This window comes from Gasterosteus aculeatus, chromosome 6 (assembly GCF_964276395.1).
Source record: "Gasterosteus aculeatus chromosome 6, fGasAcu3.hap1.1, whole genome shotgun sequence".
Lineage (NCBI taxonomy): Eukaryota > Metazoa > Chordata > Actinopteri > Perciformes > Gasterosteidae > Gasterosteus > Gasterosteus aculeatus.
In genome coordinates this window covers 1,389,402-1,417,149 of record NC_135693.1, presented here as the reverse complement: position 1 = coordinate 1,417,149, position 27,748 = coordinate 1,389,402, and the positions used below count along the sequence as shown (strand labels likewise).

General features: G+C 48.4%; 3 protein-coding genes and 1 long non-coding RNA gene across 19 annotated transcripts in view; 3 read left to right on the top strand and 1 right to left on the bottom strand.

The window, feature by feature from the left end:
- Positions 1 to 246: 246 nt before the first annotated feature.
- On the top strand, positions 247 to 2,443 carry borcs7 (BLOC-1 related complex subunit 7). The gene is made up of 5 exons (XM_040178313.2): positions 247 to 742; positions 1,295 to 1,357; positions 1,531 to 1,574; positions 1,683 to 1,703; positions 1,818 to 2,443. The coding sequence occupies exons 1-5, from the start codon at positions 497 to 499 to the stop codon at positions 1,867 to 1,869; spliced, it is 426 nt and encodes a 141-aa protein (XP_040034247.1). The 5' UTR covers positions 247 to 496; the 3' UTR covers positions 1,870 to 2,443.
- Positions 2,444 to 5,621: 3,178 nt separating this feature from the next.
- Positions 5,622 to 15,138, top strand: LOC120820486 (cytosolic purine 5'-nucleotidase). Of its 16 annotated transcripts, none has more exons than XM_078104585.1 (19): positions 5,713 to 5,752; positions 6,221 to 6,338; positions 7,047 to 7,082; positions 8,044 to 8,117; positions 8,284 to 8,401; positions 8,480 to 8,575; positions 8,851 to 8,942; positions 9,401 to 9,458; positions 10,552 to 10,645; positions 10,725 to 10,778; positions 10,882 to 10,965; positions 11,074 to 11,115; positions 11,209 to 11,316; positions 11,383 to 11,449; positions 11,722 to 11,892; positions 11,986 to 12,037; positions 12,659 to 12,719; positions 12,829 to 13,005; positions 13,083 to 15,138. In XM_078104585.1, the coding sequence occupies exons 2-19, from the start codon at positions 6,238 to 6,240 to the stop codon at positions 13,314 to 13,316; spliced, it is 1,719 nt and encodes a 572-aa protein (XP_077960711.1). In that variant the 5' UTR covers positions 5,713 to 5,752; positions 6,221 to 6,237; the 3' UTR covers positions 13,317 to 15,138. The 16 variants fall into 16 exon arrangements, with proteins under 16 accessions (XP_077960710.1, XP_040034233.2, XP_077960707.1 ...); XM_078104583.1 differs by having other exon boundaries at positions 5,713 to 5,983; XM_078104584.1 differs by lacking the exon at positions 7,047 to 7,082 and having other exon boundaries at positions 5,622 to 5,752.
- Positions 15,139 to 17,697: 2,559 nt separating this feature from the next.
- Positions 17,698 to 27,748, top strand: part of LOC144409481 (uncharacterized) — a 69,030-nt gene continuing 58,979 nt past the window's right edge. Inside the window, exon 1 of the long non-coding RNA XR_013467939.1 lies at positions 17,698 to 18,157. This is a non-coding gene — a long non-coding RNA (uncharacterized LOC144409481). The remainder of the gene's footprint in view (positions 18,158 to 27,748) is intronic.
- On the bottom strand, positions 17,787 to 26,861 carry LOC120820924 (uncharacterized). Its single transcript, XM_078104580.1, has 5 exons — positions 26,774 to 26,861; positions 23,442 to 23,587; positions 21,764 to 21,824; positions 21,580 to 21,682; positions 17,787 to 19,107 (listed from the first exon to the last, which is right to left on the bottom strand). The coding sequence occupies exons 2-5, from the start codon at positions 23,558 to 23,560 to the stop codon at positions 18,872 to 18,874; spliced, it is 519 nt and encodes a 172-aa protein (XP_077960706.1). The 5' UTR covers positions 23,561 to 23,587; positions 26,774 to 26,861; the 3' UTR covers positions 17,787 to 18,871.

The following is a 27,748-nucleotide window of genomic DNA, read 5'->3' as shown; positions in this document are numbered from 1 at the left end:
GTGTTTAAGGCTGGGCCAATTTAAACAAGATAAGATGATTCATAAATCCTCACCATGACGGCACATCAAATGAACGTGAATGTGGAAGTTACATCTGTTGGAAAGTGCATTACTGGATTGAAGTAGTTTGGAGGAATTTGTACTTTAGTTTTACATTTACTGCCCCCTCATCTTTCCACTCCACTGCGAATCTCACTGCTCTTGATCCTTTTGCAGATAAACGTGCCACGCACAAAACTTCTGTGCATAAAATATGATGTACTGGTATGCAACTATTAATAAAGAAATAAAATACAATAGGATAAACAATTATGCAACAGCATAAAAAGACACTTCTGAGTGCTTCACTTATGAAAGTTTATGCCATTTTACGGATTACACCTGTGAATTTGAAGGATGCTTCAAGTAAACGTTGACCGCATTTGTTCTATTTCTACTTTAGTGACTAGAAGGAGTCAAACTGACGACTCACAATGTTTATCAAACCCATCTGATAATGAAATACAAAGCAAAGTCCATCCACCAAACGAATTACGTTGGACACAATAAAGGGCGAAGCGCCGCTCTTGTTTTTGACCCTAGCCGCGCACCATCCGTCACTAACCGGAACATGGCGTCAGCGGACTCGCAGCCGCGGTTTGGCCAGTCTGTCAAAGGGCTGCTATCCGACAAAGTGGGCTCCTGTGGCGGGGACGTCATCGCGCTGACACGCCAAGTGCTGAAGGGATCTCGCAGCCAGGAGGTAAATAGATACGAGTGGTTTAATCACGACAAATGTGTTGATCGCTTCTCGCTAGCTCCATTGGGCTAACAATACACAGAGAGGAAACGGAAACGACGTTTGGACTTCAAAATAAGAGCACGATTGCATCACTGCTCAACATAGTCGCCTTTGATTCCATCGTGAGGGATTTCATTAAGACATTGTTGTTCAATTAATACTGTTAATGCAGGCTAGCACTATTCTATCATGTACTTTTGTCTACAGCTGAAATGTATTCTGAACATATCTGGACCATTGGTAGAATATTCATACAGACCGACACCATCTTCCCAACATTACATTACATGCAAAGCGACTTTCAATAAGTGCATTTCAACCATGAGGATGAAACCCAGAAGAACAAAGTGCAATTTCATCAAATGAGCCGAAAGTACTGCTTTATAGATTTAAAGTTAAACTAACAATTTGTCCATTAATTGAGTTAACGATTTTGTGGAAATTAAAATAAAAGTTTTGCTTTTTATTGTTGAAAACAAGCCAATGCCCAATGATCACTATGGTCTCTTCCAGCTTCTTGGTCAAGCGGCACGAAATATGGTCATCCAGGAGGACGCCATCCTGCACTCGGAGGACGTAAGTATCCAGATGTAGCCATGAGGACAAAGTGGTAGAAACGCTGTTCGGTACCACAAAGTAAAGAGTGAAATGAAAACCTCTCCGAGTGATTCCCTCTATCTTGGATGAACCAAAGGACTGTAGCGGCTCCAAAGTGGCACAATTCAACACCGTTGTCATCTGTTTTTCAGAGTCTGAGAAAAATGTCCATTATCACCACACATTTACAATACCAGTGAGTATCAAGCAGCTGTTTGTGATCACAAACTATTCAAAATGTTCTTAAATTGCAAGTGAACGCTAAGAGCGTCCGTGTGTCTCTGTCCGCGTGTGTGTCCCCAAGGCAGGAGGCCATCCAGAAGAAGTAAGTCTAAACACCCCATTGTTTATTCTCCGGGAGAAACCGCTGACATCACTGTCTCAGTAGAAAGCCATAACACGCACCGATGACGTGCACTGACTCCTCTGCATCCTCCAGTGTGGAGCACTCCAAAAACCTGCAGGACCAGCTGAGGCACCTGCTGAAGTGACGGAGCAGCCGGAGGACCCGGGCCCCCACCGCGTCAGCGGGAGGGTTTAAAGTCAGACCTCCGGAAGCTGCTGGGTCACGCGCTGCTACGTGTGAAGCACTGCTGGGGGGCCATGGACAGGGTGCACAGCGCCAGAGTGAAGCTCTCTGATTTATAATCCAACGGGGTCAGTGCAGCGGACCCCCAGCCTCCAGCCCCCTCAGCAAAACACCGCTGCCATTCAGTTCAGTAGTCGTGCGACTGATGTACAGATTAGGTGACGGCTTGAAATGTCTTCGAGTAAAACGATTGAATGAGGCGCGTTGAAATGTTTTGGAGTGCTTTAACTTGGACCACATCGTTGATTATTGGTGGGAGTTTTTAGGAGGAAACCAAACGTAATCGCGTGCGACCGTAGAAAACAAGAGTTTTCATTCTGGGATTTTCAATTTGTCGAAGTGGTCTAAAGTTCTGATGCTGCGTGGACCCGAATATTGGAGAAGACTGAGGAGACGTTGACCCAAGCAGATGATCAGTCATGTGAGCTGGAGGTTGATTTGCTGGTTTTATGACAATAAAAACACTCACATTTCAAGTGTAGCGTGTTGCTGTGAGCTTTTGTGATTCTGTATTTCACAATGTGCATAAAAGTATGTGGAATATCTCTGCAATACGTTTCCAAACCTTTCCTGGGTTGAAGGAAATCTTTTGAATTGAGTTGTATTATAGATTTAATTTGTTTTCTGTGTCATCTTGCATCGTAGAACTAGAAAAAGGACATTGCTGCTAAAGATGTATAACCGTAAAGGGGTCGACTGATGGCCTTTACTAGAGGTGAGGCGCAAAGAGACATAAAGACCATTAAGAGCATCGATTCAAACTATAAACAAGCATAAAAGTTGAATCAAATCAACCGTAAAAAGGCTCCACTTGGATGCGGTTTAGTTGGACGGCAGCAAACAAAAGTCTTCAGTCTTAATTTGGAGCAGCTGAGCGTCTCGGCAGCTTTCTGAGCGTCTCGTGAGTTTGTTCCACGTGTTGGAGCAGAAGATCCGGAGCTGCTCCTCCGTTTGGTTCTTTGCATGACGTCTTTACCCTGCAAGGAGAACCGACCTTTCCCGTCCCAAACGCACCACGTGACCTGCTGTTCGCAGGCGGGGTCTTTATTTGTTCTGAGGTGATTGTGGCTCACAGACTCCTGGCGCCCTGCTTCGTTATCTGCTGCTTTCTGAGGCTTCTGTGTGTCTTCCATCGCGTGTCGGAGAGGACGGAGATGTCCTCACTCTTTTGATTAGGCTCAAACGATTTACTGGGGGAGGTTTTATGAGGCAAGACGTCCTTGTGTCCAAGGATGGAGCGGATGTGCGCTGCAGGGGGTCGTCTCAGGACAAACACCTGTCCATTGCAAATAAACCCGTCTCAAAGGAAGCGTTTCCTCTTCTGACATTTAGAATACGGCTCGTATTTATCGAACGCTGTCGCTGCAGGACAAACGCATTCAGGCTACTCAGCTCCCACAACGCGTCTTCATCAGACACATTTCAGAGTATCACCAACGCGCCGTGTCATGCAGGCTGGGTGGAAGTTTAAAGGAACCTTGTTAGTGCGAAGAGGCTGAATGCTGCTTAGCGGCCGTAGTCCCTGTTTCTCCCCACTTCCACGTCGGTATCACCAAACCCCCCCAGTTCCTCCCCCCTCTCCCTCGGCGGTGTCGTTCCTCATTTATCCCAACGACGTGTGGCTGTTGACCATATTCTAATCTCCGGCGTGATAAAGAAAGTTTGTATTCCAAAACATCGTCATGAGTAATGGAGCGGGGACGTTTCACGGTGCTGATCTATTGACCCCCAACGTGTCTTCGGTCCACACGCGTGTCTCACAGCTGCGAAGGCATGAAGGCAGCGTGCCAACGAGCAGAACATTTAAACCCACATCAGAGAATGTTCCCCCACAAACGAGCGCTTCTTTGGCTGCATCCTCGGCTCCGACCCGCGATAAGGAGCAACGAGACGCCGCTATCAGCGGCCCCCAAGGCCCAACAGCTGCTGCGTCCCCGAGGACGGGTCTCTCAGCGCTGCACGTGCTGCACGTGCTGCACGCCACCGCGCGCGCCGGTCCCGATGATGATGACGACGGGCCGGCGTCCATCGCTTGTTTGTTTACCGGATCCCCATCAGCTGACGCCTCGGCTAATCTGCCCGGCGTCAACATCCACAACGTGACGTGAAACACAAGCAGCGCGGTCAGATCCAACGGGGGGGCGATGGTCCGCCAGCAGCGGGTCACGGGGTCACTTGGAGACGTGTCTGGAGCAAGACGAAGGCAATTTAGGAGGAAAAATGACAAATATTACAGACTTTTTCAAATATGTGGTTGAAAACTCTTCTGGACTTGGGAGGCGGCAGCTGAGAGAACGATCCCAGCCGGACGTCAGGTCATCTTTCATTAACAATCAGAGATGTACGTAAGCACCAGCTGCTCTTCTCGTGCTTTAAATAGTTCTGGACTCGTCCTTGAGAGCCGGAGCGCTGAGGTTCAGTTATTGCCGATGGGCTTCGTCACTGTGAAAGTCCTCGCTCATCACGTGTCTTGCTGTCTTGTTTGATCGGCGGGGAGGATTGTGTGCGTCGCTGTGCGTCTTCGTCCTTGTGGCCAGCCGGTCTCTCCGGAGCTGCAGCGTCGGTCCGCGTCCAGCCCCCCGTCATTAGACCTTGAGTGTAAATGATGTTTCCCTCCCACAGCAGCGTCTTATCAGGGGATGCAGGTCCAGGGACAGCGGCTCCTCACCTCTCCTCCTCCGGCAGATTAAAACCTTGTGTCCGTGCTTCCCAGACAGGCAGCGGAGGCCTTTCACAAGCGTTTCATGGAGCCAGAGGAAGGTGGTGCTCCACCTCCGGCCCCCGGAGCCGCTGCTCCTCCTCAGCTCATCCAGGTGGAGCAGCAGAGCTGCTTCGACTGCATCTTAAAACAGGATGACTTTTGCTATGAAGATTCCAACATCATTGACAAACCAAGAAATAAAAAGACACACAAAAGCATGTGTAGTTAAATTCCTCCTCATATAAGAATAATAAACTGTTTCTCTCTCCCCTGTTAAGCCAGATATTCAATGTGTGCTGAATTATTGGCTGTTTCTTTATGCAAAATAGATATTGGGGTTTGAAATGAATTTAAGCTGCTTCATTTTGAGGTTTTATCAAACTCAGGTGTTTTTTTTTACGTTAAGCGGGACGTACAGAGTGTTGAGACTACACAAAGAACAAGTATCTGCTTTACCTGTCTGTATTGTATTTGGATCAGCGTCCCAGAAAGGTTAATTAATTAACATTCGTGTTGTGGGGGGATACAGGTATTCAGATGGGAATTGGGGAAAGTTAATACGTCTATTACAGTCTACTAATAGTATCTAATACATTGTTATGCTACAGGCTCCTCCACCACCTCAACCCCTGATACACTTTCCATATTCAATAAAGTATATTCAGGCAGAAAAGGTTTCATTGATGAATGAATTCAAGACGCGGTCGACTGTGTGCAGATTTAGCAGAGGCCCGTTGTAAACATCTTGCAGGTGCTTTCCCGGTGGTCAGTGTTCATCGCGCAGCAGCAGGGGGACACTGTCCAACACCACAGCCACAAACAATAATTCAACACACAAACGAAAATCCAAAGAGATGAATCAGAGGGAAGCACACTGCTAAGGCTCCTTTTCTTAATGCATCACTGCGTGTTACTGACGGACGTTCGTGCAAACGGGAGGAACCAGCGGGGGAACCACGCGGACCTCAGGGACAGATAGGGACTCTGCGCCGCTCCGGCTGGTGGCGACACTGCTCCCGCAGAGCCGGAGGAAGCAGCAGCAGCAGCAGCAGCAGAAGAAGAAGAAGCGGGAGCGCGCGACCCCGTGAGTAGTGTTGTTGTCCCGCTGGCGTCAACAAGTAAACAGCGGCTTTAGTCGAACACCGGGCGCGCTTGTCTTGTACGCCGCGTTCCAAGCGCGGCACGGAGCGGCGGAAGGAGCGTTAGCTCGGCGGCTATAAGCTAGCAGCCGGAAAACGGCGCTAACATTAGCGCGCGAGGCTCCGCTGGCCCCACGTGACACGCGCCGCCCGCTGCCGCGACGCGCATCACAGCTGTAAGCGCTGTTTGCACATCTGTGCTTGATACTGTTTGATAGTGTTTCTACACTCCTTACTTCCCCCAGTTTGTTTTGGTCAGTATATTATGAGTAGACTGGTTAGATGAAATATAATGTTGGTTCCTCTATATAACATAATACTTCCTAGACATAGACATAATCGTTCCCGGTAGCGGAATGACTGTGTGTGTGTGTGTGGTTCTTGGTTTAACAACTGGCTCTGTTTCTTTCTAGAATTGTTACGGTTCAAGATGACAACTTCATGGAGCGACCGTCTGCAGAATTATGCCGACATGCCAGCCAACATGGACGGCGTGGTCATGAAGAAGTACCGCCGCGAAGCTTCCCACAGGTACGCGCTAGAAACACAAATAGGGAGAACATTAGATGTGGATCTCTGCATAAGTTGTAGATGTTCTCGCCCTACTAAGTAGAAACGAAACGAAAGTCATTTTGGTCAGTTTGTTTATTATGAAAATAAATGTGCAACATCGCAAGCCGATTGAAACTGGGGAGGATTACGGCTGCATCGTCAGTCGGTCACAGTCCAGAAAACAGCGCGTGACAATGACCTCTTGACCTTGAGTTAGGCTCACAGAGTGAGCTGTGTCACCTGCACCGCTCGCTGCTTCCTGGGGCGAGGTGCCAGCTAACAAAAGCATAACTTTCTTCACAGATCTATGCATTTGGTTTCAATCACAATGGACGCACACAGTGTGGAATACGGGGCGGCCACACGTCATGTGACATGAGACGGCAGATCTTTATTGTAAATGAATCATCACTTCAGTGGAGGAGCTTCGTCCGACGGAACGTTTGACGTCATCCAGTTTAAAGTTCAGACAAATCGAGGGGAGCTACTGGCAGATCTAAACTGCTGGAAATCCATTTATCTTTGCTCAGCTTAGTCGGTCGGTGTAAATGACCTGAATTACTGCGATGTGATGGTCATCATGGATGAATAGAAGAAGGGCCCCGTGTTATTCCTGTCCAACACGGTAACACAGAGCCGTGTAGCATGAGATCAGTGGTAACGCTGCGTGTATTCTCTGTTACAAAGCTTTCGGGATCTGGCTCAAAACCATCCTGCACTGAGGTACGCCATCTTTTTGTTGTTAAACGCGACCCGCGGACTAAATGACTCTTTTGTCGTGTGCATGATGTGAACTGGTCCTCCCGTGGTTGTCCCTCCATGCTTACCTTTATGTGTGGCTCCCTGTGGAGCAGCAGTCATTGTCCTTCACTCCTCCAGCTTTCCTTCAGTGCTCCTTTCTCACTGTAAATCCTCTCTCACGTCATCGGGATGGAACGGACAGTGTGCAGAGGGACAGATCACGCGTTCTATGGTCTGAATTGTTCCACCCGGTGAGTTTTACTGTGAGTTGCTGCTGAGAACCCGTCGCACAAACGTTGCTGTTCTAGCACGTTGGTAGAGGGCGTAGGGGTCGTCCTCCACCCTCCAAGCTGCATGCTGCCAAAAGGAGCGCGTTGGAATGCGTCCGCCGGCGTTTGGAACCTCGGGGACGTCCTGGCCGCCACGGGCAGTGTGGAGCCAGCACGAGGACTCAAACCAGCTCACTTTTTTGAAACCGTTTCATCCTTGGTCCTTTTGTTCCTCCCACGTGCTGCGGTTCACCAGGAGACTTCTGGCTTCGATCGTCTCCTTAGATGAACTAATGTGGCGGCGAGAGTGAAATCTACCACGCGGCCCTCGAGTCCGACCGGCAGCTGACTGGGAGTCATTTAAAATGTCCTCATATGTGACGCATGCCAGACACCGTCCGTCGTCCACAGCGCTGCTGTTGCGTAACTGGGGGAAGTAATGCTGCCGTCACCGTAGTGTAGAGAACAGTTCCCTGCTGCACACACTGCAGACGCCTCTGAAGACTTCCAAAGCAAACTGAAACTGGCCTCCTAGCTGCACCTGATCAAGTGGCACCTGAGTGTGTATGTTTATTTAAAAGGTTGTTGTCATAAAAATGGAGGCAATCACTGTGCAGGTGAGGGTGTTCCCTGTGTGTGTGATCGGTGAGTTAAACCGTGTTCTGTCCTCGCAGAGTGTTTGTCAACCGAAGCTTGGCCATGGAGAAGATCAAGTGTTTTGGCTTTGATATGGATTACACGCTGGCAGGTGAGTGTGCAGCCCGTGGACCAGGTGGTGTTACCTACGTGTCTGTAATAAGACAGACCTGTCGACCTCTGGGGACGGCTTTGAATGATGAATATGTTGTTGGCGAAAGACATGGCGGCGCTGTGCCGACGAACTAACCCGGCGTGCGGCCTCGTCGTCCCTCTAGTGTACAAGTCCCCTGAGTACGAGTCGATGGGCTTCGACCTGACGGTGGAGCGCCTGGTGTCCATCGGTTACCCGAAGGAGCTGCTCAACTTCGTCTACGACCCGTCCTTCCCCACCAGGCCGGTGCACGTGTCCACCCTGTCCCTTCAAACGGACGCGTTGTCCTCTCTGTCTCTGACACTGTCCGTCCTTCTCAGGGGTCTGGTGTTTGACTCAACGTACGGCAACCTGCTCAAGGTGGACGCTTACGGCAACATCCTGGTGTGTGTGCACGGATTCAACTTCGTGAAGGGGTGAGTTCCATCGCAAATGGCTCAGCGAAGCCGACCAACGGGTTTCCAACTGTTTCCTTGTTCGCTTCGTTTCGACTTCAGCTGAGTAGCCATGAACACGCTGCAGCAGAGCTCTACAGGTATTTGGACACATCAAGATGTCTCACGTCAAGTCGCATCCAGCCTGTGAACCTCTGTGCTCTTACTGGGGGCGTCAGAAGGACCAAGGACCAGATGAATCCCCTGAATGCTCTCGTTGTGTGACTCCCTCTGTGTGTCCCGCTCACTCTGCACAGACCCGACACCCGAGAGACGTACCCCAACAAGTTCATTCAGCGCGGAGACACCGAGCGCTTCTACATCCTCAACACGCTCTTCAACCTGCCCGGTAGGAAACACCCGTAGGAGTTATGAACGAATTAAGAGCCGGGATGTAAACGGACACTTGGTGTCAAACCGTCTGCTTGGTGCTGCTATTGGTGGTCACGGCGCCGATGGACGCATGAACATCTGCAAGGCTCCACAGTACAAAGCAGTAGTTGATTATCAAATGGCAAAAATGTGGATAAATGCACTTTCAATTGCACCATTCATTGAAAACATATTTTTTATATCATATTTTAATACTAGATATACATATAGAAAAGCTTCTGCTGGAGCTGCTGTCTTTAATCAGGGTGAAAGGAAGTGGAGGAAATGACTCCAACAACCATATTAAAGAATGGAACGAGTGAAATAATAAAGTTCACTGGCTCTAAATGGGGTTAAATTGTCACATGAGAATAAAACCCGTCGTCATGTCAAACACAACTTGTTCTCTCTCGGATTCTGCTCTTATTTCTTCAGAAACTTACCTGTTCGCTTGCCTGGTCGACTTCTTCAGTAACTGCTCCAGATACACCAGGTACCGCAAGCAGAATGATGCCTGTCTGTCTCTGTCTCTGCCTGTCTGTCTGTCTGTCTGTCTCTGTCTGTCTGTCTGTCTGTCTTTGCCTGTCTGCCTGTCTCTGCCTCTGCCTGTCTGTCTTTGCCTGTTTGTCTCTGTCTGTCTGTCTTTGCCTGTCTGTCTGTCTCTGTGTCTGTCTGTCTCTGTCTGTCTGTCTCTGCCTGTCTGTCTCTGTCTTTGCCTGTCTGTCTCTGTCTGTCTTTGTCTGTCTGTCTGTCTGTCTGTCTGTCTCTGCCTGTCTGTCTCTGTCTTTGCCTGTCTGTCTCTGTCTTTGCCTGTCTGTCTCTGCCTGTCTGTCTCTGCCTGTCTTTGTCTGTCTGTCTGTCTGTCTGTCTGTCTCTGCCTGTCTGTCTCTGTCTTTGCCTGTCTGTCTCTGTCTCTGCCTGTCTGTCTCTCTCTTTGCTTGTCTTTGTCTGTCTGTCTGTCTGTCTCTGCCTGTCTGTCTCTGTATTTGCCTGTCTTTGTCTGCCTGTCTCTGCCTGTCTGTCTCTGTCTCTGCCTGTCTTTGTCTGCCTGTCTCTGCCTGTCTGTCTGTCTCTGTCTGCCTGTCTCTGCCTGTCTGTCTGTCTCTGTCTGCCTGTCTCTGCCTGTCTGTCTCTGTCTGTCTGTCTGTCTCTGATGTCTTAGTTCATAACAGATTGGACATCAGAACGTCGTTAAAACGGTGGATGACACATGACTTCTCTATGATTCCATCACGTTTTGAGTGTGAGCGTCACACTTGGTGGACGTTGTCTCACACAGCGGCTCCCTGCTGTCTCCCTCTTTTCACTGCTGTGTGAGATGGAGGTGATGGAGTCAACACCTTGTTCACGTCTCACTGACACCCAAACCCACCGCCAGCCAGCCCACATGTGGTCAGGTAGTCATGTCCCAGTGGGGGGGACGCTTAGTGCGGGGGCACAGTCAGTGCGGGGGACGCTCAGTGGGGGGGGACAGTCAGTGCAGGGGACGCTCAGTGGGGGGGGGACGCTCAGATGAGTTAAGCAGAGCTCTGATCGTTGAGGACGTCTCGTGCAGGATGTGGTTAATGGTGCCTCTGTTTCTGCAGCTGTGCGACCGGCTTCAAAGACGGGGACCTGTTCATGTCCTATCGGAGCATGTTCCAGGACGTCAGAGACGCCGTGGACTGGGTTCATTTCAAGGTACAACCGGGGACTTTTCTGCATGACAGATGTTTGCAGCTGCCGTCAAATCGAGTCCAGCTGTGATTCGTCGTCACAGGGCTCCTTGAAAGAGAAGACAGTTGAAAACCTGGAGAAGTACGTGGTGAAGGACGTGAGTGTCCGCGTGGTCTTTGTAGTCGGGGGACAACGGGGACAGCGCTCGTCTGTGGTGGTGAACCTCGTTGTTGACGTGTCTTTGTGTTTTCTCCACCAAGCCAAAGCTTCCTCTCCTCCTCAGCCGCATGAACGAAGTAGCCAAAGTGTTTCTGGCCACCAACAGTGACTACGGATACACAGAGGTGGGACACGGAGACGTCTCTGCTGTCATCAAATAATAGTGATGGTGGTAATAATATACATCAGATATGTGGCTTCAGGTAACAAAAAACATCTGATAAAACTTTCAGAAAATCATGACCTACCTGGTGGACTTCCCTCACGGCCCGAAGGTACCGCCAACGCCGCCACAGCGTCTCTCGTTTATCATCAATGAGATGAGGACACCATTGGACAACGTGTGTGTGTGTGTGTGTGTGTTATAGCCGGGGACCCCCCATCGGCCCTGGAAGTCCTACTTTGACCTTATCTTGGTGGACGCTCGCAAGCCCGTGTTCTTTGGAGAGGGAACGGTGCTGCGGCAGGTGGACACTGTGAGTGTGGACCTGTAGGTCCTTTCCACTGTGTGACTCCGTGGTTGACGCGAGGGTTTGTTGCAGCTCACGGGCCGGCTGAAGATCGGCACGTACACGGGACCCCTGCAGCACGGCATCGTTTACTCTGGAGGTAAGTCAGGAACCGTCTCCACGCAACACCAGAACTCCGTGCGCTTCATCAGATGAGAAACAGAACGTCTCTGCATGTAAAGGGTCAAAATGATGACGTGGTGTCAGGTGACACCGTGAAAGACAGAAAGGATTATTATAATACGGCCGTCTGAGTGAGTCACTAAAGCGATGAGGTTCGAGAGGCTCTACTTCATAATGTGAGGTGTTGTCATGCAGCCCTCGGACTGTTACATTACTGTTTAATAACAGGCTTCTTTCTCTCTGTGGCAGGCTCCTCAGACATGGTGTGCGACCTGCTGGGCGCTAAAGGAAAGGACATCATCTACATTGGAGACCACATCTTCGGCGACATCCTCAAATCCAAGAAGCGGCGAGGCTGGAGGACGTTCCTGGTGGTCCCCGAGCTGGCCCAGGAGCTGCACGTGTGGACCGACCAGAGCGGTGAGGCTGCAGACGCTTTCACCCGCTGCCGCGCTCTGCCTGTTAAAGACCGGAGCGTTTCTAAATGTACTGAACGTGCAAATTGTTTTTCAGCCATATTTGAGGAGCTTCAGTCTCTGGAATGCTCGCTTGCAGAGCTCTACAAGTGAGTTCCCTCCTTCTTTGGTCGTCTGGTTTTTTTTTTGCAAGTAACTTGCTCCAATAAGCGGATGTGTTTGGGGGACGTTTGGTTTACCCGATGTGCGATGACTGAACTGCATCCATGTTTCCAGACCAGAGTAACGCAAGCGCATGGAGGAGGATTTATGTATTACTGCCCTTCTTACTCGAGTTGATTCCAGTACATGTATGTAACATGTTCGCTTCTCATTAAGCTGTATTAGGAAAGGGGGCGGGTCATTGATGAATGGGCCAATACAAACAGACTCTGAAAGGCTTTGTATGTAATCCGATGTCACATATATGACACGTATAAGAACTATACCCTAGAATAAAGGCACCGGGTCCTATAATAAAGGATGCCATGGTACCAGCCAGTCAAAGACAGGCGATGAAGCGTCTGCAGCATCACCGTTCACCGATGACTCAACTCAACGTGAACACACAGCATTGGATGTGACCAATCACACACTAGCTACACAACGCGTGAGCCATCGGATGCTGCGGCGGCGTCGCGCCCCCAACATCTCCTTCATGCAGCCGTGTGTCCTCGGGTGTGGGAGGGTAACGCCGCTCCGTCTGTCTCTGTCGTGGGCTTCGTCCTCAGGCACCTGGACAGCAGCAGCAACGAGAGGCCCGACATCAGCTCGCTGCAGGGACGCATCAAGGTGGGACTCTGACACGCGTGTCCGCCCCACAGCCAGTCAGACACGCCAGGCTGGATGTGACGCGACAACGTTACTCGTCTCTCACAGCGAGTCTCTTTGTCTTTTCCAGAAGGTGACGCATGACATGGACATGTGCTACGGCATGACGGGGAGCCTGTTCCGCAGCGGGTCCCGACAGACGCTGTTTGCCTCCCAGGTGATGCGCTACGCCGACCTGTACGCCGCCTCCTTCATCAACCTCCTCCACTACCCCTTCAGCTACCTGTTCAGGGCCGCGCACGTGCTGGTGAGCTCCTGCGCCTCATGCGCGCTCCCTGCTCCTCACGCGCCGTCTTCACGCACGGCCCTTCCTCCCCCCTCCAGATGCCCCACGAGTCGACAGTGGAGCACGCCCGCGTCGGCGCCGTCCACGCCGAGTGCCCGCTGGCCACGCGCGACCGCCGCCTCCAGGACGTCGAGTCCAAGCGGCAGCAGCTGACCAGGTCGCTCAGCGAAATCCAGCCGCCCCACTTCTTCCCTCAGGCCCCACAGGAGATCACGCACTGCCACGACGAGGACGATGACGAGGAGGAGGAGGAGGAGGAGGAGGAGGAGTAGGGGGAGCAGAGCAGGGGGGGGTCTGCAGATCAGGGTCACGCCCACCTTGTATTGTTTAAGGAGATCTTTGTTCTTTGCGTCCTGCCTGCTGATTGGTCGATCCCTTTGACGTAGAGAAGATTCTAAAAGGGACGCGTCACCCTGGAGACGCCCATAGCCTTTTTTGGGAGCATATTCCTTTTTGTTGTTGTCATTTCCTTTTAGAACGACATGAATACACAAAGAGAAGTGATTCTAAATGTCCGCCCGCCTCAACAGAGCTGGAGACGAGGTGTCCGGATCATCTCGTCTTTTACGGTTTGTGCTAAACAGCAGCTCATGCAGGGGCGGAGTTCTACTTTCAGTGATAAAAGGGTTCTTCTCCAGCAGAGAGCTTTGCAATGTCCGCCGCCGTGAGTCAACAGGAAGTCGCTACCAGCTTAGAGGAACGCCACCGCCTCAGAGGTCTCACCCTGAAGTCCCTCCTGTAACATCCTATGTCTTCATTACACGGTCTCAAAGGAGATATTACACCATTCATCTCACTTTGAGTTGACGCATGACAAATATTGTCTGCCTACAACACGGGGGCTGGAATGCTGATAGAAATACTTGATTTAAATGAAAATAAAGGTTTTATTGTGGTCGGGGCGGCGTGATGACAGCGCTCACATGTACCAACATGCACCGAATGCATTGACTTCATGTAAGACTTTTGGGTTGTGAACCGCATTTATAAATGTTTACTGAATAAATCAAGAGAGAAGTAGTCGTTTTCTCCCTGACCAGCAGAGTCGCCGCCCCCTGCTGGTCAGTAGGCAGAATCGTAGTTTTTAAAAGACAGAAAGCTCCAATAGCACGCAGAGAGGGATGGACGTAGCTACGCAACAGTTTGCATTACTATTATGTTACGGTTATTATGAATGAGATAATCAATTGTAATTATGGGAGTGGTCTGAATGGCTTCAATTCCACTAGATCCCCGTGAGTGTTTTTGTTGCTGCTGATGTTCATTGTCAAGCTGCAGTTACTGTGAAGGGATAAGTGGCCACTGAGGGTCACTGAGGGCCACTGAGGGCCACTGAGGGCCACTGAGGGCCACTGAGGGTCACTGAGGGTCACTGAGGGCCACTGAGGGCCACCGAGGGTCACTGAGGGTCACTGAGGGTCACTGAGGGTCACTGAGGGTCACTGAGGGCCACTGAGGGCCACTGAGAGTCACTGAGGGCCACTGAGAGTCACTGAGGGCCCAGCGGTTTCCCCGGCGATACTGTCACCGTAATCAGGGTGCAATCCTATTTCAGCGCTGATGTGGTTGTGTTTTTATTCTGTTCTGTCACTGCCTTGATATGAAGAAGACATATTATTGATCCCCTGAAAGTGTCACATTCACTGAAGGCTGATTCAATCACTGAAGGTTCTCGTGTTACTGATGACATTTGTTGAAGGTGCCGCACACCACACACACAACGCTGTGGGCTTCTGAAGGCCAACTGTAAAGTTGTAAAGTGAACAAAATGTACCAATGAACAATAGTTATGCATGTGCTGACGGTTTATTTGAAATGTTGCTTTAGTCTTGAAGACAGCAAAGCTGCAGTTTTGATGATTTGTAATACATTTTTTGGATCTGGTGTTGGTCTCCAAATTTCAAAAGAACAAAGAAAAACTAAATGATTAGAACCATGAATTAACTTTCTTTTTTTTTGTTTATTTCTCCAAATGACTTCTTGATTATAGCTTTGTATGTAAAGATAGATGCTCTCTAGCGTGCGCTGCTTTGGTGCTTTCATTTCGATGGATTGTTTTGTCATGGTGTAAATAAATGTGACTGCTCCTTGTGAGTTTTCTCTTGTCATTAAGTTCATAGCATTAATTTGATACGTGCATTGTATGTTGATTACGCAACATCTCGCCATGAACTATTCACCCCCCACTGTGAGGTTCGCTGCAGTAGCTGATTGCGTTGTGAGGGCCCCCCTGCAGCGAGCAGGTAAAGGTGCTGGAGACGAGTCCGCCGGCTCCCACTCAGTCAAGCAGCAATGGAGTCTGATGTAATAATCCATGTCTGCTCGGTGGCGTTTCTCATTGTGACATGAACTTTCAATGGCACGTTATTGACCAGCGGTTCCCAAACCTTTTCTGTCAGGGGCCCCTTTAGAAGACCCCCCCAGACCTCAAACTAAAAAATTGGGCCATTCCTTCTTTATATATCATAATGCAATTAGCTGAAAATAAACTGTATAGAAAAATGTGTTTTTATTTATAAAATAATTACATCTCACTTAAGTTTAATTTCATTTTGTAAAAATATTTGCAAGTAAATTTACAAATCTTAAAATTTGGCGACAGTGCAAAAACCAGAAGCTTTTCAAACCATTTTTTCAACGTCTCTCTCTCTCTCTCTCTCTCTCTCTCTCTGAGTGTGCGGAGCGTGAGGTGAATTGTTTGAATTGTGTTTTCTATCTGTTATTTCGTTTACTTCCGGTGTGGTTTCTGGTGTGTGTTGTGGGGTGAGTGCGTGGTGGTGCGTATGTGTGACTTTTGTCTCTTTCTGGGGTTTTTTTGTCTGTGTTTTGTAGCCGGTCGGCATGTCGGACCTCACGGCGTGAAGCTCGCGCCGGGCTTCGCGTGCTCCGTGGAGGACTGCGGTCTGGCCGTGGGGGGGGTTGGTGGGTCACAGGAGCGTGAAGTCCGCCGTGGTGGTCATTTTTGTGGACAGCGTGGAGAAGGCGCGCGAGGTGGTGGCGAGCGGCGTGGTGGTCCGCGGGCGCACGTGCCCGTCTTTCCGCTCGCGGTGCCGCCGTCAGGGTGACGGTGGCGAACGTTCCGCCGTTCGTCCCTGACGGAGCGCTGCTGGAGGAGCTGGTTAAACACGGGAAGGTGGTGTCCCCGCTTAAAAAGCTGTCCTCGGGCTGCAAGTCGCCTTTAATGAGGCACGTGGTGTCTCACAGGAGACAACTCCACATGGTCCTCACCAAACCCCAGGCCCTCCACCTGGTGATTAAGGCGAGGATCGAGGGGTTTGACTTCGCCATGTTCGCCACATCGGACGATGGGAGGTGTTTCCGTTGCGGTGGAGAGGGACACCTGGCGAGGGGTTGCCCGGAGAGGAACCCCTCGCCCTCTCCGCTGGATGTGGGGGCGAGTGTGGGAGGGGGTGAGGCCGAGCCGGTCGGTCAGGTGGATGAGGGGGTGACTGTAGGGACGGGTGAGGGGGTGAGTGTGGCGATGGGTGAGGCCCAGCCGGTCGGTCAGGTGGGTGAGGGGGTGACTGTGGGGATGGGTGAGGGGATGAGTGTGGGATTGGGTGAGGGCCGGCCAGGCGGTCAGGTGGGTGAGGGGGTGACTGTGGGGATGGGTGGGGGGGTGAGTGTGGGATTGGGTGGGGGCCAGCCGGTCGGTCAGGTGGGTGAGGGGGTGACTGTGGGATTGGGTGGGGGCCAGCCGGGCGATCAGGTGGATGAGGGGGTGACTGTGGGGATGGGTGGGGGGGTGAGTGTGGGATTGGGTGGGGGCCAGCCGGTCGGTCAGGTGGGTGAGGGGGTGACTGTGGGATTGGATGAGGGCCGGCCGGGCGATCAGGTGGATGAGGGGGTGACTGTGGGATTGGGTGGGGGCCAGCCGGGCGATCAGGTGGATGAGGGGGTGACTGTGGGGATGGGTGAGGGGGTGACTGTGGGATTGGGTGAGAGCCAGCCGGTCGGTCAGGTGGGTGAGGGGTCAGAGGGGATGAATGTCGGAGTGGATGGGGGGTTGAATGCAGCCCAGCGGGCAGGTGTGTGTGACCGAGTGAAAGAGGGGATGGGGGCACTTGGTAGTGGGGGAGCTGTTCGAGGTGGAACCTCGGACAGCGAGGAATATATGGAAGAGGGGGGGTGGACTTTAAGACCCCCCGCCTGAAGAGGAAGACGAGGGCCAACAGGGGAGGCTCTCGGGCAAAAGGGGGGGGGGGGGGCGCAGAGGAAAGGTGGGAGGTGGGGAGTCAGAGTCCTCTTCAGGGTGGGCCTCTGAAGACAGCGTCTCCTCAGGGGGGACGGTCACCAGCAGGCACGGGGTGGGGCGGATGAAATCGTTCCTGCTGGCCACCAAGAACCAGAGAGGAGTGGAGCTGGAGGACTACTTCTCCGACTTGGAGAAGTTCGCTCGCTCCGTTCAACACGGCTGCAGGAAGAAGGGTGCTGCAGACTACACCCAGCGGGAGGTCTTCCCACTACGGAAGATCAACCTCAAGATCACCAGGGATGGAGGAAATGGGGCTGAGTGAGGCGTCCGACCGGCGGAGGAGGATCCTGAGCGGGAAGACGGGCCAATGCCATAGTGACTAATGACTGAAATGACTGTAATGACTAATTGTTTTTTTATGTAAAATAAAGATTTTCTAAAAATCAAAAAAATCTCTCTCTCTCTCTCATATTGTAGGGTTTGCAATGACGCCACAACCCCCAGTTTGGGAACAACTGTTATGGACAAAGTGGTGTAAAGGACAATCAAAAGTTTTACACATTTTTTTATTTGGAGTAAATCCCCTTAAGGAATACAAATATATATAAATAACGTGTGTTATATTTCAATTTATGTATTTCTATTAATTTTGTTAAATAGGCATTTAAAACCAGCTAAGTGGAATGACATTTATTTATGTAAATATTTACAAATGAACCTGGAAGCATGTTTAGAAACAAGCATATTTTCAGAGTTGGAAGTTATAATATAACAGCATTAGATAAATAAATGCCATCGTTATTCATTAAAGTTACTGAGAGAAAATAAAATAACGTAAATCCAAAGACTAAATACACCATTGACCTGTGCTTTGCCTCAGCGCTGGGCAGTTACTCCTTTGGCATATTTCCAGATAACGTAGCATCTTCTTGAGCAGCTGCTAGACTCCATCAAACACTTGTTTTGGGATCTTTCTGTTGATTGAGTTTGTGCCCCCTGTCAATCAAATCAATTTACATTTCTCAAAAGCTGTCAGAGGGCTGATCGCAGCGACCTCTGCTCTTGCTTGTAAAGCAGAAGAGTCTTCAAACTTGCATTCTGTCGTCTAACCAGCAGGGGGCGACTCCTCTGGCCGCAAAAAGAAATCTGATGGTATAGAGAAAACGCTGATACGTGTGACTGTTGAGCACAGATCTTCATCGAGACCTAGATCCAGTTGATCCAGATCCTTCATAGTCATTACAGAGTGAACTGCAGGAGTGTTCCACTGGTTTGGTTTTCTTTTACAAATGGACAAAAGTTGAATTTGGTTGTGCATCCCTGAGCATTCTGAAAAAAGCATTACTGCATCTACCAGCATGAAATCAAGAAGGACTCGATGTACTCGTCCGTCATTGACCAGCGGTGCGGCCCTGAAAGATATGTAACATCTGGCTTTTATACGCCTCTAATTATTGCGAGGAAAATGTGCAGCGCAAGAGAGGATCCACAGGAGTAGAACTAGAACGCATTCAACAATCTTTCGCTTCTGAAATCATAGAAAGCGTAGTTTCTTTTGTATCATCACTGTCTTTTAAGTCTTTGTCCTTTAGCTGCCATTCTTCATCCATTGTCCCTCGTCCTTCATCGTCATCACTCCAGCTGTGCCTTCCTGTCGGGCAGTGGAGGAGAAGACACCTTCTCCAGCACCTCCTCAGGAGAACGATCAGGGAACACGGTCGCTCTCTCCTTCTTGCTCACCTGTGCGTACACCGAATTCACGTCAGCAGAAACGCTGGACTCCGCCCCTGGCTGGTGATTGGTCAAATTGCTCCCTTCTCCCCCGATGGTTTGGTAGATGCTGTGTGGAGCGATGGAACTGTTTATATCTGTAAGACGGAAATAATGGTTTCACTCTTTTTTTCCTACATTATGTCATTCTTTCTGTCAGTCACTCCTGTCTTATTTTACAATGGCTTCTCTCCAGTTCCCTTTTTTCTATTTAAGAGCCAATAGAGCGGCAACTGCTGGTTCTGCCGAGCGCGTCTTAAAACGCACACTCTACTGACCAGCAGGGGGAGACTCTTCTGGTTGTATAAAAATCTACGAGAAAAAGGCTCTGCTTCTCTTGATTTATTCCCTCAGTGAACATTGTAAACATGCGTTTAAGGTCTCAACCTCCAGTTTCAAGTTATCGTCAATACAGCACGATGTTCCTTTAGTAAACTATGGTCCATTTAGAGTCAGATAGACTATAGAACAGGGTGCTTTAGGGCGGGGATACTGTGATTGACAGGTCAACGCTGCTACCAGAAAGTACACAGTGTCTCTAAGTCCCTCCCCCCCCTGTCCATATATGGTAACTTCTGTTCATTGGTTGCAAAAAACAAATTTGCGACGACCGTAATCTGAGATACGACGGAATTGGAGTCCTCAAGACTTCAAAACGGCAAACTGTCAAACGTGTTCTGTCTGTGACCAGAACGCGACGTTATCAAAGCAGTTTTACAGTAACGAGGCCCTCCTTCTGCTCTGTGTGGCACTTAAGGGCTAACATTGTTTCTGAATTGTGATATTAGTCAGTACCCTCGTCACTGTGTTTTTTTGGTTATTATGTTTGAAACCGCTTTGTGTGACTTTTTGAACCCACCTACTTTGATATATCTATGGGCATGAAGGCGCCGTAATACTTCTACTACTACTAATACTACTACAAGTCAGACCAGCGTTGAAGGACAGACAGTCGTTTTGAGCAGATATGTTCGACTGTCGTGTTGTATTCACAGGTGAGGAAAGTACACAAGCGCAATGCTTAGTTTGCTAGTTTTTGTGGTGAGATGTGAGCTAAACCCACATCGTGGATGCGGTGTGGCCTACCGTGTGATCCAGACCGAACCTGATTCGCTTATCAAGACGACATCAGACCCCAGTCCTGCCGTCAGGTAGTTTAGAGATACAGTACACATGGTACAAGACCAGAACACTATTCATGGACTGAACGGACTGTATCCTGGAAACTGTACATATACACACACTGAAAAGACTGAGTTCATTTACAAGAGTGATAGAATTTCCCAACAATCAACTCTTCTCTTTTGTTTTACACTGGTTTTATATTGTGGACCCATGACCAATTGTGAAGCAATGAACTGGTCATTTGTTCAACTTGTTCTTTGTCTTAAGGTACCTCTCCTTTAAATCTAGGTAGATACTTTGTGCTTTTCTAATACTAGCCCAGACAAGTGCTACATACGTGTGTAAGGTGCATGTTGAGTCACTTGACAGATGGAAGCAGTGGTGTGTTGAAAGTGTTGATTAGCGAGTCTAGTTACATGTTATCTCTCGTTATATGTTGTGTGTTATAATTGTCTAAAAACAAGTAGGTCAGACCAGCGTAGGAAGCACAGACAGTTGTTTTAGATATGTATTTGATTGTTGTATTTACAGAATAAATCTGTATTCCAGAATGGAGACTGTCATATTTCAGTGTGTAACATTAGCCTGTAAACTCAAGGTTTGTCTCTAATCTCAAACTTACACAAACGTACACTAAGAGCACCAAGTATCTTCTTCTAGGAGATGCACATGCAGCTACACCCTCACTAAAGATATCTTCATTCCTTAAGACCACTGACTGCAGGCCAGGTGATTATATTGTTGAGCAAATTGCTATATAATCCTCTGAATACTGTTTGATTCACAAATACATCACTGATCTACATTCTTACAATGGAACACACTATTTCCTCCCCTAAGACCTTAAACCCTGGACCCTTAGTGTCCCCCCTAAGACCTTACACCCTGGACCCTTAGTGCCCCCCCTAAGACCTTAAACCCTGGACCCTTAGTGTCCCCCCTAAGACCTTACACCCTGGGCCCTTAGTGCCCCCCCTAAGGCTTTAAACCCTGAACCCCTAGTGTCCCCCCTAAGACCTTACACCCTGGGCCCTTAGTGCCCCCCCTAAGGCTTTAAACCCTGAACCCCTAGTGTCCCCCCTAAGACCTTACACCCTGGGCCCTTAGTGCCCCCCCTAAGGCTTTAAACCCTGAACATCCAGTGTCCCCCCTAAGACCTTAAACCCTGGACCCTTAGTGCCCCCCCCCCTAAGGCTTTAAACCCTGAACCCCCAGTGTCCCCCCTAAGACCTTAAACCCTGGACCCTTAGTGCCTTGTACCCTGAACCCCCAGGGTTTGGATTATTGGAATCGGACACAAAAGAGGGCGGACCACAGTCTCTGTGGGCTTGTTTGAGCTGCATGTCATTGGCCGGGATGTTTGGTGCATCTCACCTTGTGATGTACAATCACAGGCCTGTCATGTCTACATGCATGCTGAACATTTACTGATGGGGCAGACTGACCCGGGTGGTTCTGTTGGTCAGCACTTGACCCACCTATGTCGTCTTTCAGGTCCTCGTTGATCCTGGGATTCTCTCTCTCCACCAAGCCGTCCTCCAGCTTCGCCTGCCAATCAACATGATACTTGATTGACGCTTCATTGTTTAAACAAAATAAACAGGAAAAACATTCGGATGGAGTTCTTACCACTTTAATCAGAGTTGAAGGATCTTTGTCCACCTCAGAGTCTCTCAGCTCGAATGAACGTCTATAAAACACAAAGAGACAAAAAGCGAAACGTGATTAAAAATGATATATTGTAAACATGAAGAGAACACTGGCCAGAGACGTCTGGGGCGTTCATTGATTTTGGGCCCTGTATTATTTATTTTTAATTTTAATTTTAACTGTAAAACAGCATAACAGTTAATTAACATTCTGACATTCTCCTTTAAGTTTTGTAAATCATGACATCACTAATGAGCTTTACAAACAGTTAAGAACATTGATTGAAAGATAAAAGAAAAACGTTATTATCATTAGCATGAAAGGATAAAATAATGCAGTAGAGTTTAAGCATTCTGAATTGCAGAAACGGTCCATTAAAAGGCAGCAGCGAACCGAAAAGTCTTTAATCTGGATTTGAAGGGAGGTAAAGAAGCTTTCTGGGACTTTGCTCCAGATATGTGGATCAGAAAAACCGAACACTGCTTCTCCAGGTTTAGTTCTGACTCTGGGAACAGAAAGACCCAGCAAGCAGCCAGCAAACATGGTGAGTTAGGGTTTTATATACTGCATGTACAGGACTTTATATAATACTTGGAAGTATAGTTTAGCCTTTACCTCACTACACACATTTTTGAACATATTACCCAAATGAAACATTGAACCTTATTACTATGAATAAACATGAATCAATTCTTTAATATGAATAAACAGTTATTTTTGCATGGTCAGTCTTTTGTTTTTGAACATTACTTATGGGATTATGAAGTTAAGATGATTTTGGTGTATTTAAAAGTAGATGAAAGCGTGTGTGGAAGGAGCCACATGCACAGGACCTCTTTGGGTGCTGAACTACATTTCATTGTCTCAGTTCTTGTGCTCTATGCAATGTCGATAAAGTTGACTCTCATCCACAGTGTGTAAATATGTCCAGTCAAATGAACCTCTGCGAACCTCCTGCATCCAAACACACTCATCTCGTTTCAAACTGGTGCAGATAAATATTTTACATGCAAAGTAAGGTGAGATCATAAAATCATACAGTTGCGGTTGAGTCCTTCACACTCAACCGCTGGTATCAATATTAGCAACTAGTGCTGCAAAGTAAGCAAGCAAGCATCCGTTGTATGTAAACTGGCTTTGAAGTAGCACATACGTTCCAGCACATAGACATAGCCCAAGTGACATGAAACATTGTGCTGGTGCTTAATGTCTCAATATTCAACAGGCAACGTTGGAACCAGAACTTTCTCTGATTTGGGAAATTTGGACCAATAGCAACGGAGGTTTAGTTACTTTGGGACATCTCATCGAGTTCCCTGGAGTCACACACACACTTTGTGTTGCAGTAGTGGAGAGGGAGGAAAATATAAAACTGCACACACATCTGTTACATTAAATCATGGCCTCCTCGGTGGTGCAAAGGTCAAAGTACCTTAAATTAACCTTGAAGAGATCAAAGTCTCCAGTGTGTACGATTAGTGACACAGGTGACAGACAGCGAGTAACCACATGACCTGTGACCTCTGCTCACCCCTCCCTTTGTGTGCTGGAGCCTGTGAGCAGAATCTAATACCTGGAATCTGAATTGGGATTTTTGTTTTGGTTGGTTTGAGCATTGCGCTGACAAATAGACATGTGGTACAAAGAACCAGCTGACCTGCTGCACCCGCTGCAGAGAGCGGAGAGGAAGATGGAGAGGAGGAGGAGGAGGATGAAGAAACCGACGACTCCTGATGCCGACAACCACGAGCCGACGTCAGGGCCAAACACCGCCATCTTCACTGAGGAAAATAGAAGATGCTGCTGGGAGAGAGCGAGAGAGAGAGAGAGAGAGAGAGATCAATGAGGTGTCACAATTTGACGTTTAAGGACACCATTACACATTTATAGAGCTTTACAATCCGCACAACATGCAACATCCTCTGTCCCAAAAATAAGAAGCCTGAGGAAGAGCAGGAGATGGACGATGATGGAAGGAGGGCATCACATGTCATGTGGACAGAGTGAACAATGAGATTTACACGTTCAATGATTATGAGAGAAATGATTCAGCTATTGGTGGCAGCCCAAGACATTTAATATGATTCCCAATAATAACAGCTGCAGTGGATGTATTAGATTGACCACGATAACAATAGTAATACCAGCAATAGTAATGAGAGCAGCAGTGGATGTCAGGAAGGACCACTACAGGAACAACCACCATCCATCAGATAGAACCACCATCCACAGAAACATGAGGCTTATTTAACAAGGACTTGGGGAATAAGGTACTTGTTCCAATGTTCACCTCGGACACAACAGGGGTGTTGATCTCAACAGCTTCAGGTTCAGCTTCACGGAATCATCAGGCTGTCAACGGGCCAACTGGAAAAAAGCCCTTCAGGCAGCGAGGAGGAGGAGGAGGACCTGGGAGATATTTAACCAGCGAACAGCTTTTATTTCTCCGGTCTTATTTATAGAAAAACAAAAACACAAGTAACTGCATTTGCATTTTAGTGTTTTATGCGGAAACCTATTGACCACTGCATGTAAATCAGTCTCCATGATGTAATAAAGGAGAACGCCCCCCCCCCCCCCCCCCCCCCGCCCCATCTGTGTACACTTGTGAGAAATGCCAGAAAAAGGGCGTGCGGGGGGGACTTAGGGTATGAACACTGCCCATAGTAACCGGAGTAATCTCCCAGGGCGACCCGGAGGCTGCACAGTAGCGTCAGGTACTCTGGGTGGGGGCAGCAGAACGCTCCAACAGTCTCAATATGTGAGAAACTAAACGTGAGACATGGAGACTAACCCTAACCAGACTGACCCTAACCAGACTAACCCTAGCCAGACTAACCATAACCAGACTAACCCTAACCAGACGGACCCTAGCCAGACTAACCATAACCAGACTAACCATAACCAGACTGACCCCAACCAGACTAACCTCAACCAGACTGACCCTAACCAGACTAACCCTAACCAGACTAACCCCAACCAGACTGACTCTAACCAGACCAACCCTAACCAGACTGACCCTAACCAGACTAGCCCTAACCAGAATGACCCTAACCAGGCCGGCCCCAACCAGACTGACCCCAACCAGACTAACCCTAACCAGACTAACCCCAACCAGACTGACCCCAACCAGACTAACCCTAACCAGACTAACCCCAACCAGACTGATCCTAACCAGACTGACCCTAACCAGACTAACCCCAACCAGACTGACTCTAACCAGACTAACCCTAACCAGACTGACCCTAACCAGACTGACCCTAACCAGACAAACCCCAACCAGACTGACCCTAACCAGACTAACCCCAACCAGACTGACTCTAACCAGACTAATCCTAACCAGACTGACCCTAACCAGACTAACCCTAACCAGACTGACCCCAACCAGACTAACCCTAACCAGAATGATCCCAACCAGACTAACCCTAACCAGACTTACCCTAACCAGGCTGACCCTAACCAGACTAACGCTAACCAGACTGACCCTAACCAGACAAACCCCAACCAGACTAACCCTAACCCATGCCCCACCTGGAGAGCCCCCCATGCACCCAATAAACACGGACTCAGCAGATTGCTCATCTTCTGGATTTGAGTAGCAGTTCTTGTTGATTGTTGTTGGCAGTACGGATGATGCCTCAGAGTTACAAAACCAATTCAACCAAAACTACATAACCAACATACATGTACAGAATCACAAAAGGACCTGTAAGAAGTGACCCAAAGCAATAATTCAATTAAAAAGAAGCTAAAGACTGATACAAAGTGACCACCAACGCAGACATGCTGGGAAGCAGCTCCCCCCATGTGTGGGGCAACGGGGCCCATGTACGTGCTGGTAGCTGGGATTGGACAAAGACTGGCGGGCTTGTAGGCAACCTGCACCTAGATAGACCCGTTGGACCAAACTGCCCCAAATCGTCCCAGAGATAGAAGCTAAGCTAACCCAGCTAGAAGCAGAAGCCACTGCACTACCCAGCATGCCGTCTGTCTGATGCCCGGAGGCGAGTGACTGCTGAGACGCAGACCTGGATCCATCGATGATCCAAATCAAGCTGCTCTGATGGTGGACGCTTGGTGCTCAGACACAGTTGCTTGTTACCAGTGAATGTAGCTGCATCAATGATTTGTATAATGCAGAAAAATGACCCTTGAACAACACACACATACATTACAGGTCATTTAGCAGACGCTTTTATCCAAAGCGACTTACATTACACTTTTAAACCCATGGCTTTTTCACATTTTTGCCTGGGGAGCAATTAGGGGTCAGATGTTTTGCTCAGGGACACTTCGACATGGAACATGGGGCAGCCTGGAATCAAACCAACAACCTTGTGCTTCCCAGCACACCTTCTCTAACCCCTGCGCCACGACGACCCCACATACATACACACATACACACAAGGTTGAGACTGGAGACGACCAGCACATTGTTCATCCACAGTGAATGAAACTAAAAATAGCCCTGATGAGTTGAAGTAAACAGTTTTCCACAGGCACTTAAACAGGTGCTCGATTCGCCAATGTGAGTACGCTTCATGTTAAACTGATGAAAAAGCTATAGTTGGCATTTAATCCTACCTTAGAATCTTGCTTCAGCCTTCAAGAGAGACAAGTGCAAGTCACATGTTTGTGAGTCGCGAGGTGCACAAACCGTTGTCTTGATGCTTTGTGTTTTTGTTTCTGTGTTCCATTTTATATGGAAACAAAATAGAATTTAAGGGTCTACATAAAGAGTGATGGTAAATCATACAAAGCATCAGTCATTATTTGATGTATTAGGCAACAGGCTGGATTTTACATTGTAAAACAAAACAAGACAGGTTATGTTACGATGTAATCATTTTCTTACCCGTGGTCTCTGCCAGCCTTAAAATAGCAACAATTACAAGAACGCTAATGAACCTACAACTATAGACAACTTTAATCACACAGACATCATAACATTTCCATGTTTGCTGGCGGAATAGAGTGTACAGAGCCTACCTGTGGGTTCAGGTACCAGACGCAGCCGTTGTTCCTGTTGCAGGTACTTATTGACAGACTGATCCGACACGGAGAGCTGGTGTTTGAACTGCTTAAAGGCACACACACACACACACACACACACACACACACACACACACACACACACACAATGTGAAACCAAAAGACGACTGTTGGCTGCTGCCAGAGTCAGATATTGTAATCAGCTTTATTCACCTTGTATGCTTATGCAGAGATGTAATTTGACTCCGGTTACGTGTTCTCTGTATTGCAAAAACACCGTACATATTGTACAATAACAAGGAATAGACCAAATACATTAAGAAGCATGAATAGATATATAACATGTATGAGCGGACATGGAGTGAAAGTGAGGGTTTCGGGACAGAGGATGTCGCATGTGAACAGACTGTAAAGCTGCAGAAGATAAAATGAATTGAAGTGCAATTGAGGTGCGTCTGACTGGACTGAGGGAGGAAGGACTGCTGTGCTTAATAAAGATTGAGTGTGTTGGGGGGAAGACAGAGGCTGCAGGAGTGAGAGTAAAATAAAGGAGACGAGAAGTTGATTATACAGTTTCTCTACATTCGGGCCAAGAGAATGATTTAAAACCGTTTAACACTGTCAGAACCGGCTGGAGAAGCAGTTCTGTTTGTGGGCAACGAGGCACCGTTATAAGTCCAAATGTGAAGCAGAAGAGGTGAAGTTCAAGCTCATCTTCCCGTTATTTCATGTTTTCTGAATTTGAGCACTTTATTTGAACATGCGGAAATGTTTGCATTATTCTTTTTAATTGCAGCCCTACTTTTATTGACTTAATTGAGAGAACATTATTTATATTTCAGTCGCACATATATGTTCAGTTCTATTGTGAAAAGAGTTTTAGAATCGTACTGAATTTATTTGATTTGTTAGTCGTGTATTGATTAAATGCAAATGTTACACAACTCTATTCCTCTATTTAATCACACTGAG